General features: G+C 54.3%; 6 protein-coding genes and 1 non-coding gene across 7 annotated transcripts; 2 read left to right on the top strand and 5 right to left on the bottom strand.

Moving 5' to 3' along the window:
• Nucleotides 1-637: 637 nt before the first annotated feature.
• On the top strand, nucleotides 638-1,216 carry BDZ83DRAFT_755303 (uncharacterized protein; the record flags this gene model as incomplete). Its single annotated transcript, XM_060514591.1, has 1 exon — nucleotides 638-1,216. The coding sequence occupies one exon, from the start codon at nucleotides 638-640 to the stop codon at nucleotides 1,214-1,216; it is 579 nt and encodes a 192-aa protein (XP_060361448.1).
• Nucleotides 1,217-1,475: 259 nt separating this feature from the next.
• BDZ83DRAFT_786104 (uncharacterized protein) lies at nucleotides 1,476-2,639 on the bottom strand. The gene is made up of 2 exons (XM_060515645.1): nucleotides 1,833-2,639; nucleotides 1,476-1,732 (listed from the first exon to the last, which is right to left on the bottom strand). Exons 1-2 carry the CDS (start codon nucleotides 2,475-2,477, stop codon nucleotides 1,652-1,654), a joined length of 726 nt encoding a protein of 241 aa, XP_060361447.1. The 5' UTR covers nucleotides 2,478-2,639; the 3' UTR covers nucleotides 1,476-1,651.
• Nucleotides 2,640-3,587: 948 nt separating this feature from the next.
• Nucleotides 3,588-5,134, bottom strand: BDZ83DRAFT_585404 (family 76 glycosyl hydrolase; the record flags this gene model as incomplete). Its single annotated transcript, XM_060505845.1, has 4 exons — nucleotides 3,588-4,151; nucleotides 4,206-4,447; nucleotides 4,499-4,978; nucleotides 5,047-5,134. The coding sequence occupies 4 exons, from the start codon at nucleotides 5,132-5,134 to the stop codon at nucleotides 3,588-3,590; spliced, it is 1,374 nt and encodes a 457-aa protein (XP_060361446.1).
• Nucleotides 5,135-8,029: 2,895 nt separating this feature from the next.
• BDZ83DRAFT_t224 lies at nucleotides 8,030-8,109 on the top strand. The gene has a single exon. It is a non-coding gene; the product is annotated as a tRNA-Thr (tRNA).
• Nucleotides 8,110-8,191: 82 nt separating this feature from the next.
• On the bottom strand, nucleotides 8,192-9,945 carry BDZ83DRAFT_632356 (uncharacterized protein). The gene has a single exon (XM_060508963.1). The coding sequence runs from the start codon at nucleotides 9,672-9,674 to the stop codon at nucleotides 8,436-8,438; it is 1,239 nt and encodes a 412-aa protein (XP_060361445.1). The 5' UTR covers nucleotides 9,675-9,945; the 3' UTR covers nucleotides 8,192-8,435.
• A 992-nt stretch (nucleotides 9,946-10,937) lies between these two features.
• On the bottom strand, nucleotides 10,938-12,545 carry BDZ83DRAFT_542826 (major facilitator superfamily domain-containing protein; the record flags this gene model as incomplete). Its single annotated transcript, XM_060503413.1, has 1 exon — nucleotides 10,938-12,545. A coding segment is annotated over one exon (1,608 nt), but the record flags the coding sequence as incomplete, so codon positions are not given.
• A 2,591-nt stretch (nucleotides 12,546-15,136) lies between these two features.
• BDZ83DRAFT_585401 (major facilitator superfamily transporter) lies at nucleotides 15,137-16,986 on the bottom strand (the record flags this gene model as incomplete). Its single annotated transcript, XM_060505844.1, has 5 exons — nucleotides 15,137-15,715; nucleotides 15,763-16,354; nucleotides 16,405-16,690; nucleotides 16,743-16,768; nucleotides 16,832-16,986. The coding sequence occupies 5 exons, from the start codon at nucleotides 16,984-16,986 to the stop codon at nucleotides 15,137-15,139; spliced, it is 1,638 nt and encodes a 545-aa protein (XP_060361443.1).
• Nucleotides 16,987-18,851: the final 1,865 nt, after the last annotated feature.

The raw sequence follows: 18,851 nt of genomic DNA, 5'->3' as shown, positions 1-18,851 counted from the left end.
GCTCCAGAGCTGAGCCTCCTCTACACAACGCTCGTCATACCCCAACTCCAACAAACAAAGTAGAACGCCTTGCGGAGACTTTTTAAACATCATCGCGTGATGGGGTAGAACCGTTTAGGTCTTGAAGCTCTTTGGACGATGTTCGTATACCGCTTCTCAAATTAAGCTTACAGGGCTACTGGATTCATGTAGCCTATTGCCTCGAGATGAGGGGTTAGAAGAGTCGTTTGTAGGGCTGACGGAGACCTCACCCGAAGGCTGAGACGTTGGGAAGCCAAGTCGGGCTGTGTCAGTTTACGAGAATATGTCGGTGAGAAGGCCGTAAGGCGATACCTCGAGAGGGCTCCTGGATCACCATGTGTAAGACTTTCCAGAGCTAGAGGAAGCCACGATGCTTTTCAGATGTGCCCGATACCCGTTGGCTGCAATAAGTCTTGATGTGAACGATCTGACTTCGTTCCCCATCGTGTAGAAAGAAGCTATAAATATGAGAAGGGTCTCCTATCTTTCGAGATGCCCATCTGCCCTCATCACCACCGTCTCCAGCTCATAGAATACCACCACCTCACCAAATCCAACTATCTTCAATCCCATCCCACAACCACCAACCATCGATCCTCACCAAACCTCCCCCAAAATGTTCCCCAAGACCGTCCTCGCCCTCCTCCTCACCGTAACCTCCGCCCTCGCCTCCCCCCTCGAAACCCGCCAAGCATCAACCTACTTCACCCCCTCCTCAACCTTCACCTACAACACCAGAACCGGCGCCATCTCCCCAACCTACGGCACGGCCGTCGTCTCCAAATCCACCTCCAACGCAGGCAACGACCTCACCGCCCTCCTGACCTTCACCTACCCGCCCGCCGCCGCGGGTAAAAAGTGTCAGTTCTACTTCTACCTCGACGCCGCCACCTCCAGCGTCTCGGGCAGCCGCAAGCTCGACGTCTTCACCTCGCTGAAGCCCGCGCCTGCCGGCGGCTCGCCCGGCTGGGGCGCGGGAGGACCCGGGAACCAGAGGAACGTGAATATCGGGCGGTTGTCTGTTGCTGCGGGCGGGTATGCTACGTGGGATGCCACGTACGGGGCGTACTTGACTGCGCCGACGGATTGCAAGGCGCCTGGTACCGTGGAGGGGTTCGAGCTTGTTGGTGTTAATGACAATGACTATGTCTCGTGGAACACGCAGGTTTCTGGGGCTCGGATTGCTTACTTCTGAGTTGCTATCTTCTTGGAACGCGAATGGGTGTGGGGGTGACGGGGGAGGAGAGAAATGTATTCGATTCTTCGTCGCTCATTTGACCTTCTTGTCACATGTTGATATTTGTTGGAGAGGATTTGGCCTAGGCTTGCTTTGTAGAGAAGGGTGTCAGTTGTGCCTTACCTTACACTCCCTTGTAGCATATTGGATGTTCACCACTGAATTATTGCTTCAATGCTCTGTCTGGTTAACAACCTACTTGTTCTTAAGTCGCCCAACAGTGATTGTCAGCTCTAATGTCTACCCAGGGCCCTCCACAGTGATTTCTATCATCAATGCAGCGGACTAGAACTTGTCCATTACCACTTCTCTAGTCACAGATCTACACCGTTCAGATACAGAGCATCTCTTTAGTTCTTTAATCATACCCGGTACTCCATTCGTCTGGCGGCATCATATCCCCCACGCGTTCGCCATGCCTTTAAGAACCTTACAGTCCCCCTTATGTTTCTTCCAATCCTCCTTCTGGCATTCCTACATCGTCGATCAACGTCAGCACATCCGCAATACAACATCACGCCCAACCAATAAGCGAGAGATGGGGAAGAACAGCGCTCAAAAGAACAAAACTCACCTTGCCACAATACCTCGCAACAACACAAGCGGTACAACTCTTCAACGTCTCACCCTCCCCAGCCCCCTTCCCACACCCAGCACACTCCCTCAACCACCGTCCCCCATCCTCCCTCACCCTCGCCCCCAACTCCCCAATCTGCTCCAGCCCGCCGGGGATATACTTCACCCCCGTCCCCTTCCCCTCCGACACCCTGACAAACCCCCTCTTCCCGCCCTTAGGCGCCGTTCTCACCCCGCGCGGCACGACAATCGTCCACCCGCCTTTCACGGGCCGCAGATCGATGCCGCGGTCCTCAAACGTGACGGCGAACTCTGTCTGCTGACGATCGACGACCACGAGCGTCGGTTTCGTGATGGTCATGTTTTGTTTTACCTGCGCTATGAGGAACCATTCTTCGCGTGCGTCGTGGGATGACGCAGGTGGTCTCGTGACTGCTGTCGACGATGATGAGGCGGATGATTTGGCGGTGCCGGAGCCGGATTGTGAGTCCGTGTAGGATGGGGGGTCGGAGGGCGCCGGCGCGTAGGAGGGCGGCTCCGAGGATGCGGCGTACGAGGGTGGATCGGCGGCGCCGGGTTCCTCGATGGGGAGGCCCTCAAAGATTGGGAAGATTGCCTCGTTGGCAAAGTCCGGGATCGGCATGCTTACTGAACTCCCGGTTGCTTTCGGGCCTGAAGTGGCAGGGAATGTGACAAGACAATGAGACTCTTAATGAAGGGAGGAAGTAAGATGCCCAATCAATGTGAGAAGAGAAGGCCCGAAATGAGCTAAGGCAAATTGAGAAACGTTGTCAACAATAGTCCTGTGAGTTTCACTGAGAGGTTGGATGAGGGAGAGTGTGAGTGAACGATTGATTGGTGGGGGTGTGAGATTGATTGACCTGAGAGAGGGATCGTCCATGAGTCTCTCCCGCCCCGTGATTGGCTAAGCGTATCCCAGCGGAGAAACTTCAAACACCAAAAACTGTCAAACGCCAGAAAAATGATCGTACCGGAGAAACGTCGGCCAGAACGACCAAAGGGGACTGGGCATTTTTTCTAAAATTCCTTCTCGAACGTCTAGGCGACCGTAATGCCATGGCCCATGGCTACCTTTGCTGAAACGGTTGCCGCTGCAGGATAAGGACGACAGCTTTCGAGATGACGTAGACTGTAACGTCTGGTCCGAGGGGGGAGAAGAACCGTCCGATATGCTCAGCAGTGCGAAGCAGCAGTGCGCCAGCGCCCAAAGTTTGCGTGTGCAGATGACAGGTCCAGCGCCTGAGCCCAGCGAGGGCCCCAACTTCGGATGAGATGGCGTCATGGCGTTGGTGGACTTCTATGCGGTCAGTTTCAGCATGTGCCCAAGACGGCTGGCCTGCTCTGGGCACGATGAAATAGACACGGCGTGCGCGATATTCGATCATGGTTCATTTTGACAAGAGCGTCTATTTCTAGGAACCTATGTGTGTCGTAGTATAGCTACATTATAGACTATAGTGACCCCTCACTATCGTGAGCTATCCAGTGCCCATTACTACCGCAGGGGAGTGTGAAGAATGGAACCAAATCCAACAACCGCATTGCCCAATGTTCGCTTTGGGACAAATGTACAATCGTCAACGCCAAGTAAATACAATCCCAGGCCGTCCTTGGCCTCGACGCCGGTATGTCCCTATTGCGAGTATGACTCGCCAGCAGGACCGTGGTGCTGCTACATGTCAAGAAAATGACGCAGAAAATTCAAGTCGTTATGTTGCGCTCATCAACCCATTTACGCTCCGAAACTCATCCAGCCAAACGTGCCGGCCGCACATCCCAGAACCAGGAAGGTCAGGATGCCAGCGCCGGCCTTATCTGCCGTTGTGACTGGCGTTTCTGTGCCGAGTAGATTGTCCGAGTGACTACCGGCGTTGGGGTCTCCCTTGGAGATACCACCAGTGGTGTTTGTTACTGGTGCCTTGACATTGCCGATGAGCAGAGATGACACGGCGCCGAGCACGTTCATCTGTTGACCGGCTCCCTTGGTGCCGTCGTACACGCCGGAGCTCCATTTGAAGCCACACGTCCGTTGGTTGTCCTGCCCTGTACACTGCTTGATAGCCGCGTCTGCCGACGTCTTGAGAACTGGGAGAATTTTGTCGGCAGTGTAGGGTGCAATCTGCGTCGTGACCGACATCCATCGAGCGACGTAGCCCTTGAAACTCAGCATATCGGTTGTGCAGGTGTTGTGCTCCTCGCAAGCAATCTCGAATGCAATGTTGTTGGGGAAGAAAATTTTCAAAGTTCCTTCGATAAGACCGTCCAAGCGTGTCTTCCACGCGTCGGCGCCGTCCGTCTGGGTTGAAGTTAATATCAAGCTCATCTAGGTTCATGAGTAGAAGCCACTTACGTAGTTGTACATCATGGCAGCGCCGAGGATGAAAACGCCGTTGTTGTAAGAGAACTGGGCCTTGTTGATATCGGTACAATTCTGCTCAACGTGACCACCATCGTAAATGTTGTAGTCGGCATCGATGAAACCAACGGATGTCATCCAGTCCCAGGTTTTCTCGGCCCAATCGGCATACGTTTGGTTCTTGGTGTACCGGGCTAGTCTGGCACCAATGTTGAAGAAACAGCCGTTTGCGATACCTATAAGCAATCAGTATCAGGTTCGTTGGAGGACGTGAGCGTCAGCATTACTATTCTTGTAGTTGTATCCGTTGTTGGAGAGAGGAATCTGCCAGCGGAGACCGCCGCCGCAAGTGTTATCGTGTCTGTCGGGACTGGCCATGGTGTTGAAGACAGCTTGGGCGAGAGCCAGCCATTGAGCCTCATCCTCGGGTGGGTTAGGGAAACCGTCCTCGGCGGCAGTCATGGCAGACATGCCCCAGAATCCTTGGTCATCGTTACCCAGCGAGGCAGTGTAATTAGGAGGCATGTAGTCACGGTCGGGTCCGACCTGGTGAAGCATGGCCTGCATGACAACGTCGTTGTAGGTAGAATCTCCAGTCAAGTGCCAGTAGTCGATCATAGTTCCCCACATGGCACCAGCTTCCCACCAGTAGTAATCACCCGCTGGCGGAGGACCAGGCAAAATACCGGGCGTGTGGCCAGTCAAGTTGCCATCGTAGAAGCTCATGAGGTCGTAGGCGAGACCTTTTGTGGTGGCCTTGATGTCATCTGGGCACGGCGTTAGTAAGGCGATAGACCGGGGCCTGTCGAAGGCTCGAGTTGAGGGATGAATGTACCGTCGGAAGCGATGGAGTATGCGGCGCTGGCGAAACCGCTCGAGACGAGAAGCGCTGTCGCAGCGCGGGCGACGGAAGAGAATTTCATGGTGGTTATCGTCGAGCGACGTTTGCGTTGATTTGAAGCGAGCGACTGGTTGAGAGGTGAGAAACGAGACGGGAAATTGAGAAAGAAAGTCAATTCCCTCGGTGCGGCGCGATCGGACTAGGGTCGTATCATGCAAGTATTGCGAAGCGAGTCGAACGAGAAGAATGGGCGAAGAGTCGTGGAAGTGCCAGCTGTCGAATATCGCTGCTGGAAGTCGTCGGTATGGGTTTCTGTAAACAGGCAAAACGAGGGTTGGAGGAGAAAGGAGATGAACGGGGACGTTGGAGGGAGAAGGAAGACGAGGAGGGAGGGCCGGGAAAGAAGGAGTGACAGCGAAGGGGTGTGGTGTGGTGTACACTGGCACTAGGTGACTAGGTACTCAAAAGTCAGGTAGCTGGGACGCCGGGCGGGTGCAAGTGTGAGAAATGGAAAGAGGATGCCGGGATGGTGGCTGTACCGGGGACATGGAGGACGGGCAGTTATTTGGTGGTAGGCAAGGGTCACGTCAAGTTGCGGTACATTCACATTTGTCTGCATGCCTGGGGAGTCAAGGACGAGCCTACGAGGCAGGGCAGCGGGAATAAATGGACAGCACCAACTCAGGTTCTCGCTGTCGCAGGAATGCGGAATTGGAAAACAATGACCAACGCCTTTCTTCGTCCACCGATCGTCGAGCGTTGGCCGGTGGCTGCGCCGGCAATGTGACGTCCATCAGGTGTTGTACACTCGTACGTCGTCCATCTGCTTTTTCTACTCGTGTGTCAATGCATCCGACAGCGACACCACAGGATTCGTAGCGTCAAGTTCCTGTGCTTCCGCGACGGCAATTCGTGCAGTGCCCAGGCGCGCCAAGTCGCCAGCGTGGAAAATAAGCAAATTCCAAGTTTTCCAGCGTCTTGTCCCGTAGTCTTGGCGATCCAGGGACAGGGCCCGAATGCCAAGAGACTGGGGGTATCCGTACGGCAGACCTCGCAGTAGGTAGCGTATGGCGTCAAGGCCGAATCCATTTGTCTTGGCCGTTGATTGTGTTACTTGTTCATTGAAACTCCATGAATCCCTACTTTTGTAAGTATTTGGGTAGGTATTATTGAGGCATTACGGCACAATTGAGGACAGGCGAGTCTGCTCTTTTCGGTTCTTCCTCGTATCCATACGATGCTTGACAAGTACCGGTACTTCCCACGAAATGGACGGCGTTGCAAGAGGGAGCAGTGGCGCGCCGCCAACTTCCCTCCATGGCAGGACAACAAGCCCAAGGGGGAAAACCCCTGATTCAAGATCACGAGTAAAGTCACATGATTTTGCTGTCAACCAATTGGATTGATGGCTCATTGGTAGAGTGCGCGGCCTTCCCTGTTTTGGCCCCCCTTTTCCTGAATGATGAATTGCGGGCCTCGCCTGGTCCTGAGGAGGTCATAGGTGGATGGAAATAGAGTGCCTTTTTTGAGTTGCTGCTGTCTCCGTCATTGCCGTCGGGTCCCGAATCCCAGCCAAACTGTGCTGTATTCAATTCCTCTCACAATTTCACACTACAGCGCTTACAGCAAAATGGCGTCGCCCCTCGAGTTCCAATCTCCAATCCAACGAACGGTCACGACCAATCCTTCTCAATAACACAAACCACCACTAAAACATCCTTCAGCCGCCAAGCCATTCAACCCAAAGAACAAGCTTTTCGTCCACCAGATCGCCTTCTCATCGGGTCTTTGGGGTCCTTGGCTCTGCTAGCTCCCTTGCTGCCCAGCACCGCCCCCCTCGTGTCGCCCATGTCCAAATGGTCGCCCTCCCGCGATCTACGCGCCTGGGCATTCCCTTGGCAAGAAATTGCAGAATCTTGCGCTGGGACCATTCAACATGCCCCTTCCTGCTAGCTATTGTGGCTTGGGCGCCCTCTTGGTCAATATTCAAGGGAAAAGTTTGCTCATGACAAGCAGGCGGACGACTCGTGCTTCGGTCCATGCACACTTCTAAAATGCTCATATTTCATCTGAGATATGTTTCCCCTCCTGCCCGGCATGCCTACTACAAACCTCGGACGGCGGCAAGCACACAGGGAATGAAGCCGTCATCTGCGCGCACCGACAGCGTGGCTTTGCTGCCGCTAATAAACATCCGATGCTTTTGCAGGCGAAAAGGGGCTCGGCTGGCTAGCTCCCCTGGCTGATTGACTTCACCTCATCAAGCTGATCCCTCTTCAGCAACGCCTTGTGCCTTGCATAACCTGGTCTTTTAACGAATAACAATCAGCATGGAACATATCTTTGCCAAGGCACCAAGCTGAACCAGCTTCGATGAACGCCCAGTAGGGCTGAACCTGTCTATCCCAATCACCTCGAGATCTGCCAGTCGCCAAGACCGAGCTACTATGCGCCCTCCCGCGGATCAAAAGCCTTGGGGTCTTGGACGTCCTGTCAACTGTTGCATTCAAAGTTCTGAAGAACCCGACACGGGTCTCTTGACAACGTCAAATCTCTAATTTGGGTCAGCCAGAGCCGAGTCCGCACCGCCCCTCCGCACTCCACCACGAATCGGCAGCAGTCTTCCGTCCCCAGAGACCCTTGCCAAAGCTCCCCACGGAGATAATAACTGGAACGGAGAGACGACTCTGGGAACTGGTCCCTGTGAATGTAACTCTAAGCCATATCTCTTGTCCAGAGGGTATTCCTTCAAGCAAACGTCTGAATTCGAGGTCTGATCAATAATTGAGACAATTCGCGCTGTCTGCAACTTCGGATGCAGCAAGGCTCTGGGGGTCAAGACTCGAAAAGAAGACGATCAACAAACCCAGACAGCTCAGCAAGCCGCAAGCACTAAGGCACACCCTTCGGAGATCCGCGTGCAGGTCCTGCGCACGATATGAGTCAGCACAGAATCCAAGTCTTCAACCAATTACAAGCCTTGTTGGCTAAGTGGTATAGCGTCTCACTAGTACTAGTGACATGAGAAGATCGGCGGTTCGATTCCGCCACGAGGCATCTCTTTTGGCATTTCTCATCATTTTTGCATCGTCAACAACGGCAACACGTTGATTGATGGATTGATCAGATCTAATTAGGTCCCCGAAGCTTGCTGCGACCCACGGATACGAGCCAAGACATAGAGGCCCATGCGTAGGTAGTTGTTGAGACTCGTGAAAACTCCGACATCAGTGACATCTATCTTGCTCATCTTGGGCTGGAATGTGTGAAGGATAAACGCCATTGGTATTGCTAACTGATAAATCACTACTCGAAATAAGTCCAGCTCAGAGTCTCGTAGTTCCCTTCGAATCCTCTCGAGCATACAGAGCAGCTGACAACTCTCAAGCCGCCATGGCCTCATCCCCCTCCGCCTCATCCTCAATCTTCGTCTTGATCAACTCATATAAAATATCGGTCCTCATCGTATACTTTGTCCCCTTGACAACATCATCGCCAGAGTGATAAAGCCGACTATGCTGAAAGATGAGCACCCGCCCCGCCTTGGGATCAACATCAACTTTCCTCTTCTCATCCCCGGACAAAAACGACGTCGCGCCGCCAACCAAATCGGCACCAATATCCTTGCCCGCCTCAGCGACAGAGTCGTTGAGGTAAAGATGAACGGTATAATGCGTTCGCAACACTGTTCCATCCTCCGCTTCTTCGCCATAGGGCCCGTCGCAATGCGCTATATCAAAGTCAGCAACCCGTGATAACAAAATCAAGGGGGGAGGGGGTGATAACTCACGCCTGAAGAACTGTCCCTTTTGATACTTCAAAAACCTCATCCGCTTATTGAACCTCTTAAACACCCAACTCGTCTCAAACCCCTTCCCAGGCCTCCTCACCCCCTCAATCCCAGCCAACTGCTCCTCTAACCCAGGCGCAAGCCTACACCGTCCCCACAACCGATCGACAACCTCCTGCTGGTCCCAGATAATCCGATCGCTGTTGCGGTACTCGGGCTCCAAGATCTCCCATCCGGGACCCATATTCACCATGGCCGGCCGCCACGGCTCGTCTTTGTCCGGGTCCGGGCCGCGATCTGTGGCCGAAGCCTCGGCCATGCGGAGGAGTTGTGCGCATTCGTCCGGGGTGAGGACGTTGTCTAGGACGACGGCATACAAGGGCCCGTTTTCGGGCAGGGCGGTCTTGGACCAGTCTAGTTTTTGGAGAGTCACGGCGGGCGCGGAGGCCGGGAGGGGGACGGAGAGGAAGTCGGGCGGGATGGGGACTTCGTTGGAGGTATATGATGTTTTTTGGGGTTTAGGGGCGGCGCGCTTGGGGGGTTTGGGCTTGAGAGCCGCGGGGATGAGGTCTGCGATTGGCATTATGTCGGATTTCCTTTCTTGGTAGGGAAAAATGGGCTCTTTGCTGGTTTTCTTTGGAAAATTTTGGGAAGTTTGGCTGTGGTGTTTGATATTGGTGGGTGTTGATGGCTGGTGGTTGTTGTGGTGATCGCTGTTGTTGGCGCTGTTGTTGAACGTCAACGGTAGCTCGATGTGTGGGTTCGGCCAACTACTTGAAGCTTGAAGACGCAATAGAAGACACATACACCATCTCTTTTCTCTAAGGGACATTTCAGCAGATATTTACAATGGGACAGAAATGCGACTGCCTAACAAAGATGTCAAGGCGCAAGCGTCAGGCTTCGCCTCCCAAATTGGTGAGTCGACAGAACTAACAGTGCGGCGGAGTACGGATTGGCCTCAGGTGGACGGACTCGAGGTATGTCAGCACTTGTCCCTGCCAAACTAAAACACACCAGCCTGCTTGGTTTCGGGAAATACGGAATAGAACAGACGTTTCTACAAGATTCAACTTGACCTCTCAAGAATCTGCCTCGACATATGCCTTGTAGACTCATAAATTGAGACGAAGACTGTTCAAGCGTGGATGCCTGCGACTGGCATGATGTAAGTGCCTATTGCGGGGTCAATCTCACGAAGCTGATTGGCTCTACATAATGCGTTCTGCGCTGAGTACGTCGTTGCCTTGAAGTCTTCAAGTCCCGAATACTTAGTGAAAGTTATAGTCTGCATGCCTTCTTTTTCGCGGAATGTCAAAGTCCATCTTTGTCGCTGTGCACTCCTATTTCCCTTCACGGGACCGGCATGTGGCCGCGAAATGGTGCTGCTAACGGCGCGGGCTACATCAACTGAGCTGTGGCGGGGGTGCCTAGTTGTGGCTGAACCAGATGAGAAGTGAAGGATTCTCGCAGAGGGACATCGTCTATCGTGTACAGTTGTTCATCGTATTCGTGAACAAATCACATGAACAGGATATGTAGCCCCAAACGACAAAGACCACCATGTGTCAAATCAACGATAGCTGTGTCCTTGTTCGAGGTACCGTTGACGTACTTCAAGGCACCTTAATTGCGTCAAAATGCCCCCCTCGCCTTTCCTCAGTACCATGAGAACATGCCGCGAATTTTGTTGTTTCACACTCTCTGAGGTTGATCTGTTGTCGCTCACATTGAAGTAAAAACTTCTATAATGACTTGAAGGACATTTCCACTGTTATGAGAATACACATCAATCTATATTATGTATCCTCCCTAAGGGCAATGAGATATCAATGAACATGGTTGGGAAACTTTCGTGAACAAATGACGGAGGCATGGCGAGACTCTGAGATTATATCACTAACCAAACTGGACGAGGAATATTTATGGGATTTGCCCTCGAAATAGACTTTCTCCTGCATTCTACTTGCCTACGTACACACAGAGTTCGAAAAACGTATATCTACAATGCTCATCCATTCTGATATCAACAATACCTCATGCCCAGGCCTCAGACCGGCTCATCATGTTCCCTCATGTTCCCTACCCCCTTACTCTCTTCAGCCTCCACCCCTTCATCCAACCCAGTTCTCGTCTCGGTATGCATCTCACTCAACTCAACCTGCCTTATGAAAAACGTGGCAACAAACCCAACACCAGACATGACGCAAAAGAAGATCCAAATCTTACTCAACCCATCCGTCACCGCAAGCCTCACAACCCGCCTCTGCCCCTCACTCAACCCCTCCATCACCCCACGCGCCGCCGCCGCAATCGTCCCTCCCTTCCCGAACTTGGCAGCCACCTCGGCCGGCACCCCGGCCGCGAACAACCGGCCCTCATGCCGTCCCACGACGCTCTGGAAAATAACTTGCCCGACAACCACCCCGATCCCCAGCGCGACGTGCCTCACAAACGCAAAGGTCGCCGTCCCCGTCGCCACATCCGCCTGCCTCACCAGCGCCTGCAACGCAATAAGCAACGCCTGCAGGTTGGGCGAGATCCCGAGCGCCGCGAGAACCTGAAAGAGGATCAACCGCGGCCAGTCCCGTCCCGCGGGCAACGTCACAAACAACCCAAACGCAATCGCCGTGAGAGCCATCGACACCCGCACAATCTCAACGTACCGCCCCGTCTTCTTGATCGTCACCCCGACGCCGATAGTGCACACCGCCAGCGGCAGCGCCGTGGCGAGGAGCCACACGCCCGACTGGATCGGGCTGGCGCCCAGCACCGCCTGGAAGTAGAGCGGTAGGAAAAACGCAATCGCCGCGAACCCGAGCCCGTGGCAGAAGTTGGCCACGTAGCAGAAGACGACCGACGCGTCGCGGAACAGCGAGGCCGGCATGAGAGGGTACTTTGCGAAGCGCTGCTCCACGAAGGCGAAGACGGCGTAGGTTGCGCAGCCGAAAACGATGAGACAGATGACGGTGGGCGAGTCCCAGGGATCCCGTAGCCCGCCAAACTGCAGCCCGAGGAGGAGCATCAACGTCGCTCCGGTGAAGGTGAGCGTGCCGAGCCAGTCGATGGCCGCCAGACCCTTGAGCAGCGGCGTCTTGGGCGTGTGTATGCGCAAGAAGAAGACGAGTATGAGCAGCGACGCGCCCGAGATGGGCAGATTGATCCAGAAGCACCACCGCCACGACACATTCTCCGTCAACCCGCCGCCGATGAGCGGTCCGATCCCGCTGGCGAGGCCCCAGACGGCACCAACGGCGCCGAAATACGCGCCCCTCTCACGCGGGCTGAAGAGGTCCCCGACGGTGATGTTCACCAGCGCCATCAGCCCGCCGCCCCCGAGCCCCTGGACCGCTCTCCCCGCGACCAGCATCAACAGCGTTCCGGAGAGCGCCGAGACGAGGCTTCCGACCATGAAAACGACGTTGGCGATGACGAGGATCGGTTTGCGGCCGAAGATATCGCTGACTTTGCCCCAAAAGGGGACCGAGGCGGCATTGGCGAGCAGGTAGCTCGCGCCGATCCAGGCGAATCCCGAGTCTGATGAGCCAATCTCCCGCGCGATCGTCGGTAGGGCGGTGGTGATGATGACGGCGTCGAGGGCTGCGAGGAAGACGGCCATGCAGAGCGCGAGCATCAGGATGACGGTCTGCGTCCGGGTGCGGGCCGGTGCGATCTTTGTGTCTGCCGTCGTCACGCTCCCTTCCCCTTGGTCATCGTCGACGCTCCTTCTTTTCTCCCGCACTCCTCCTCCTACTTTGCCATCTTGATCGTCGTCGTCGCGCGGACTCCTGTCGTGAGAAGATCTTTCTACTTCACTCGCCATCGTGAACAGCGAGATACCTTGTTTGTTCGGGTACACGACATGCTGCCCTCAGCGAGCACCACTTCCACCACCCACAACGCGGGACGGGCCTTAATATACATACTTTGAACTCCTCAGAGGAACCCTCGATGGAACACACCCCAAAGATGCCATGCTTGTTGTTGATTTGCCCAAATGTCCCAGTAGCTCTGCGGCACAGCCCTATGGCCCGCGCCGCTGCCGCCGCCGCCATTCACGAAGAGCACATGTTCCTCGACATGAATAGGACCATGGCTTTTCCCAGCGCGCCGGACTTTTGGCTGCTTCGGTACGACCCACATTGCCGCAATGCGAGGGCATTCGACCCAAGGTGGCAGACTGAGAGAGAGGCCGTTGGAGCAGAGGTGGCTGCACGGTGCATGCGCGGGAGCCACACTCCTCTCATCCCTTGCCTTATCCTTCACCTCTGCAATTTAAAAAAAAAGGTTCCGGATCTTCGGTCCTGGTTGGTGGCTTTACGAGAGCTGCCGTGGGGGCCGTTTCCAAAAGACCTCTCATTCGCCCAGACATCGCCAAGTCTTCACTCTTCCCATGAGAACCACCCCAAGAATGACGTGCCGCGAATAACGAGACAGTCGGCGCCACATCCAGAAAGTACCAAAGGGGAAATAGAGCAGAGGCTATCAAGCATAAGATTAGCAGAACCAACAGCCGTATAGCAAAATTGCCCGTCCCGTGGGTTGGATCTGCAAGGAAAAGAGAGGGAGAGACACGAAAACCCTGCCGTGTCGGGCCGGACTTACGCCTCTTCGTTTTCGTGGGCTGATGCCGAGCGAATGAGAAAATTCCAACGTCAGCTTCGCATCAGCTCCCAATGCTACTTGGGTTGCTCCAAAAGGATGAGGAGGGTGGGTATCCAAACAAAGGAGAACAATTCTCGCCCGTCCAGCCCATTCACTCGCACTTTCCAGCGCAACGTTGAACGAGGCAGGGGGAAAGCGCCCAATCCGATCGCGTAACCGGACACGGCGTGAGCACTATGTAGGCAGAATGCAAGGAACGGCGCGAAGCGCGAAAGCGGGAATAAGAAGGGGAGCTGATGGCGAAGGGGCTTGCTAGAGACTCAGCACTCTCCGTGTATACAAGCTGACAACTGCGTTTCTGATAGGCACGATTATGCGGATTGCCGACTACAGGAGTTCAGGCCGACGAGAAGTGACGAGTGTAAGTGTCTTTCGAACCTTCGTTGCAGGCGACGAACTTCGCCTTGCGTAACGGTTCTTGCAGGATGCAGACGCAGTTCGTCGCCATCATCGGTCGGGAATCCTATGATCCGGGGGAGCGTATGGAATGCGGTCAACGTTGTGGCGGGCGGGAACTCGTCTATTTTGTCTCCATCGAGCGTGCCTTCCTGAGAGTTGATTTTCTGCTGAGCGTCCAAGGTCCAATCTACATGAATCTCGTATTCATGTTCCCAACTCGCCTGTTGCGGCATCCCAAACGTTGACACGCGCGCGCCATGTGGTGACTCTTGATGCTCAGTGGTGCGGGTTACACACGTTGTCGGCCCGCCTACGAGCCTCGTGGGCCTCTCTGTCCTACCCGTGCATTCCCGAATGAGACCTTGACGGAACGAGCCATCGGTGGGAACTTGCATCGACGGCCTCGGGGACCGGGGCAGAGGGAAATGAGACTCAATTCTACGCTATGAAAGAATGACCAGCCATCATTGTTCCCTCCATGTTGCAACATCTGAGCTCGGGAGCTCGAAGCTGAGAAAGACAAGCACTATATATCGTATATCAAATTTGAATTCGCAAGCGCGCCCACGAGATAGGACTGGCGATAGCGCAGGAGCATTGTCGTCGTCGCTACCTCGGTTCAACACGCAGTCCCGGCGATGGCGTAGCAGCACTTTCGCGGTCGAGTGGCGAATATCTCGAACGACGGCGTATCTAAACACGTATGGGGTATCATCAAAATGCAAAAAACATAAACGGAAAACCTCCTCCATCACAGACTTGCAGCGTTTGTTTCCAAACCCTCCAAATTTCCACTCCTCCTCTTACTCCTGTTTTTTTGTTTCCCATGAGACGGACCATATTGCGATAGCGCAGCAGCATTGTCGCCAGTCATCGTCTCCAGTACCGTACGCCGTTTCCCAGCGATGGCGTAGAAGCACTGTCGCCGTCGAGGAATCCAGCCTCATTTCTCGCCGCTCTTCGCCTGTAGCACGGTGAACCTAGACTATTCCTCGGATGAAAAGCATATATAAACTTCGTATGGGCGTTGTATCATGAATGGTCGAATGCGGAAGACGTATTAAAATGAGATGCCTGTAACTGGCGAAAGAAGATAACGGCAGGTTGAGCTGCCTCAGAAACGGGCCGTTGGGTAAATTGTCATTGAGAGCCGCGAGTGGTTGTTGAAGCTCCCGGAGCCGAGTATGTTCCCGGAGGTTGTCGGCTTACTGCCTCAAGATGGAATCCCATCTAGGCTTCCCGGTTCTGGTTGGAACGAGGGAACAGCTTTCCAAAGCCTCGTTGCCGAGCCTCGCGTCTTGCGGCGCCGTCCTCAATCTCACTAGAGGAGTCGAGGCTCGAAATCTTATTCACGGGCTTGTTACCGAAGACCTTGAGCAGGAAGAACATGGCGAAGCTGCTGGCGATGCTCAGGCAGAGGATGCCGATCATTGCGTAGTTGCTACGACGGTACTGATAACGGCCCTTGGCGGCGTCCTCTGGCCATCCGGTGTACAGAGCGTAGGTCGTGACAATGCTTCCAAGGTTGCCAAGGCCGGACACCAGAGCAGTCGCAGCCGCAACACCGACTTCACCGTGACGGCGCTGAAAGATCTCGTTCGTCCATGTCATGCAGTTGGGAACGGTGGGGCCAAGACCGAATCCAACCATCAGGAGACCACCGTACCGAGCCCATCCGTTATCGAGGGCAAAGGTTACGACGAGCAGACCGGCGATCTGAAGGCAAACCGCAGCTGAGAAGATGAACGGTCGGTAGCCATGGAATCGATCTGAAATTGGCATCATTATGAGAATCGCAATCAAGTCCATCTGCTTTTTGTCAATGAACGTCCGCGTAGGCAATACAAGAGACTTACGATCCAGATCGGAGCAAAGAGCAAGCTGACTTGGATGCTCGTTGCCGTGGGCACAATGGAGCGGATGATGACAGATCCATAAAGCTGCGTACCGATTCCAACGCCAACGACGCCAAAGTACATGAAAGTCAAAGGCCACAGGCGCCAATCGATCAGCACCTGCAGCAGATCCCTCATAGTCCAGGGCCTGGGGTGATAGACCCGTCGGAGGTCATTGTAGTGAATGACGGCATCCTGGCCGGAAAGTGCCTCTGGGGTTGCCGGAAGCCACTTCAACCAGCTTGAGCGCTGACGCTTCTGCCCAGGAGGAAGAGGGCGATCGGGAAGCCACCAAAGCAGGCAGAAGCCAAGAACCACGGCAACCAGGCCGTAGATGAGGAACATCCAACGGAAACCGACGAGGCCTCCCAAACCATCCATGAGCTGAAAGCCAGCAGACACAAGGCCAACCACTGCAGCAGAGAGCTGGGCAGCGGTGAAGTACATGCCAATTCGCTTACCCGTTCGAGAAGGCGGGTAGAACAAGGTGAGGTAGTACGACATTCCAGGCCACATGCCCGCAATCACAACACCGAGCAAGAATCGCAGAAGCCTGGTAGAAAGGTTAGATCTGACAAGGAATTCTATTTGTTGTCAACATACTTGACACTCCAAGCGCTCTGCACGGCAGCGAAGCAGGTGCCAATGATGCCGGTGGCAATGACAATGCGGGCCATCCAGATGCGAGGGCTCAGCTTGGCCATAACCAGATTGGAGGGGCAGTCGAAGATGACATAGGCCACGTAGAAAAGAGCCAAGGCGGTTGATGTGTCTTTGGCTGTGAGGCCGAGGACGGACATCAAGTCATGACCCTGGGCTGCATTCATCGTCTGTGCGATACCAATGTTGGACCTGATGGCAGAGCAAAGGAAGTAGAGCGTCCAGAATGCTATCAACCGTTAGCCCCATGGTATCACTGTTGAGGAAAAAGTAATGTTTACCTGGAATGATTCGAAGGTCGAGCTTCCTAGGTGGCCGTCAGCTTCATCGTCCGGCGCAAGTGACAGCTTCAGAGGGGTTGCATGCATACCGGTACACTCTCTCGACTGTTTCGACATCGTATTCCTCCGGCTCCTGGTGAGATGGCCCGGCCGCGGGCTCCAGAGTCGACGAGCCAGCTGGTGTGCTGTACTCGTTGGGCTGCTTGTCATCGGCGCCATGCGCCTCCTCGTGTATGTGAGCCATACTTGACTACGAAGCAATGGGAGTGCCTGCTACGAGTCTTTTTTCTGGTCACTCTCACGGACGGACGATAAAAAGACAATTGGTGGTCTCGGCGCTTAAGCCCTGGCTTGGGTCTTTTGAACCACGGCCAATTTCGCAAAATCGAGCAGGGGGTTTCGCGATGGTGATTGAGGGTGGTGAAGTTTTCGTCGTCTTGGGCGAGCGGATATCACAGGCATTTTTAAGGCGTCACTTGCCGACGGGCTGGGAGCTTGGAGGGGCACATCGGAGCTGATAGTGGATACCTCCGAGGAAGCAGCTAGGGCCGTCATCTTCAGGTGGTTCTGGCTTAGCTGCACTAGCAGATCTGGGCGGTCAGTCTCCCGAGGGACCCAAAGGGAGGAGGAGTTTGCTCTCAGAGACCTCTCCTTCTCACTCATCTCTGATGGGCCGTTCTCGCCCAACAGAATTGGCGCTCCACTCCGGGTGGCAGGATCGGTGTGCAGTTTGCGGTGCGATTGTCGGTGGCCCGCAGCGCAGCCCACATTGCCGAGCCTCAGCGACTCCGGACTCGGTCACTAACTGAGTCCAATCGAAGCGCCGTGACACCGGCCTCAAGTCGGGCCACAAAGACACGAATCGACGGGAACGGTTCAGACCAATATTGGTAAAGTCGCAGATGACTAGGGCTATCCTACGACAGAAGATGGCGGGAAAAGAGCGATTTAGATGAAGTCAAAGCGTCGATTAAACTGTCAAAGTCTAGGGGTGTTTTTAAGTTGCTTAGGAAGAGAAGAACACACTGCATTTCATGGCTATCAAGTGTTCGTATATACGACTAGACATGAGTCTAGAAAGTGTACTCGGACGAGTAGCTGCTGCAATAATTGGTGGCTGAAGGCGCTGATAATACCATCCTTGCCTAGAAACCAGATGGTGGTGTTGTTAGTGGTGTAGGTGGTGGCCACACGCACAGAAAATGGATGGTGGGGTCAATTTCAAGTGGTCGAGCGTCGCTTCAACCTCACAACTCCAGCTTCACTTTGACATACAGAAACACCGGATTATCGCAAGCTTCGTTGTCAGTTCTCGATCTCGTCTGTAATTATCTTGGAATTTGAGACCTTCGTTCATTGCTATCGGATGCTTGGCGGACAATGCCATGGGCCGTCACAGCCTTAATAAGGCATCAAAAAGGTTTTGGCCTTAGCCTTTAGGAGTTGAGGGCAGATGCTCATCTCCTTCCCCCTTCTCCTCATCACAACCCCACTTCCTCCAGTCTCCTCTCACTAACCACGTCAACTTGCTCTCCTCTTCATACACGATGCTGAAACTATTGTAGTCTGCAATTCGTTGAGACCACACGTATACATAGGCACTGGTCTGCCTGCGAACTCTCGCTTCTTATCTGCACGCCTCTCTTCGCGATATCACTGCCTGACTGGGTGCCTGCCTACAACCCCCCGACCTGCCTGACCGCCAGCTCGCCAACAACGTCGTCATACCTACACGCAACTGGCTCAAGCCAGCTTCTCTAGCTCGCAAACTCAATTCGTTGGTTGCTTGCTTCACCGAAATGGTTATTGATCCACCTCGACGGAGTCCAGATCTATCCCTGAGCGGGGTAGTTCCCATCCTCCTCATGTTGTGGTAGTCGTTTCACCACACCTGGCGATTCTGAACCGAGTCATCGGTGAACGTGACGAATAGGCTTCCAGGCGAATAGGCACTGGGCTTCTTGGCTAGGGCCAGGACAAAGCGTGAACAGAAGCCCCCCGCGACCTAGGCGTATGGTACGCGGACTATCCAAACAGCAGCGTTCCTGATGCTATAGGCTGACGACTGTACTCCCAAAGAGGGAGGTGGTGTGGGCGATGACAACGATT

Source organism: Colletotrichum acutatum, assembly GCF_030867785.1.
Source record: "Colletotrichum acutatum strain CBS 112980 chromosome Unknown BDZ83scaffold_97, whole genome shotgun sequence".
NCBI lineage: Eukaryota > Fungi > Ascomycota > Sordariomycetes > Glomerellales > Glomerellaceae > Colletotrichum > Colletotrichum acutatum.
This window is presented reverse-complemented; position numbering and strand designations above follow the sequence as displayed.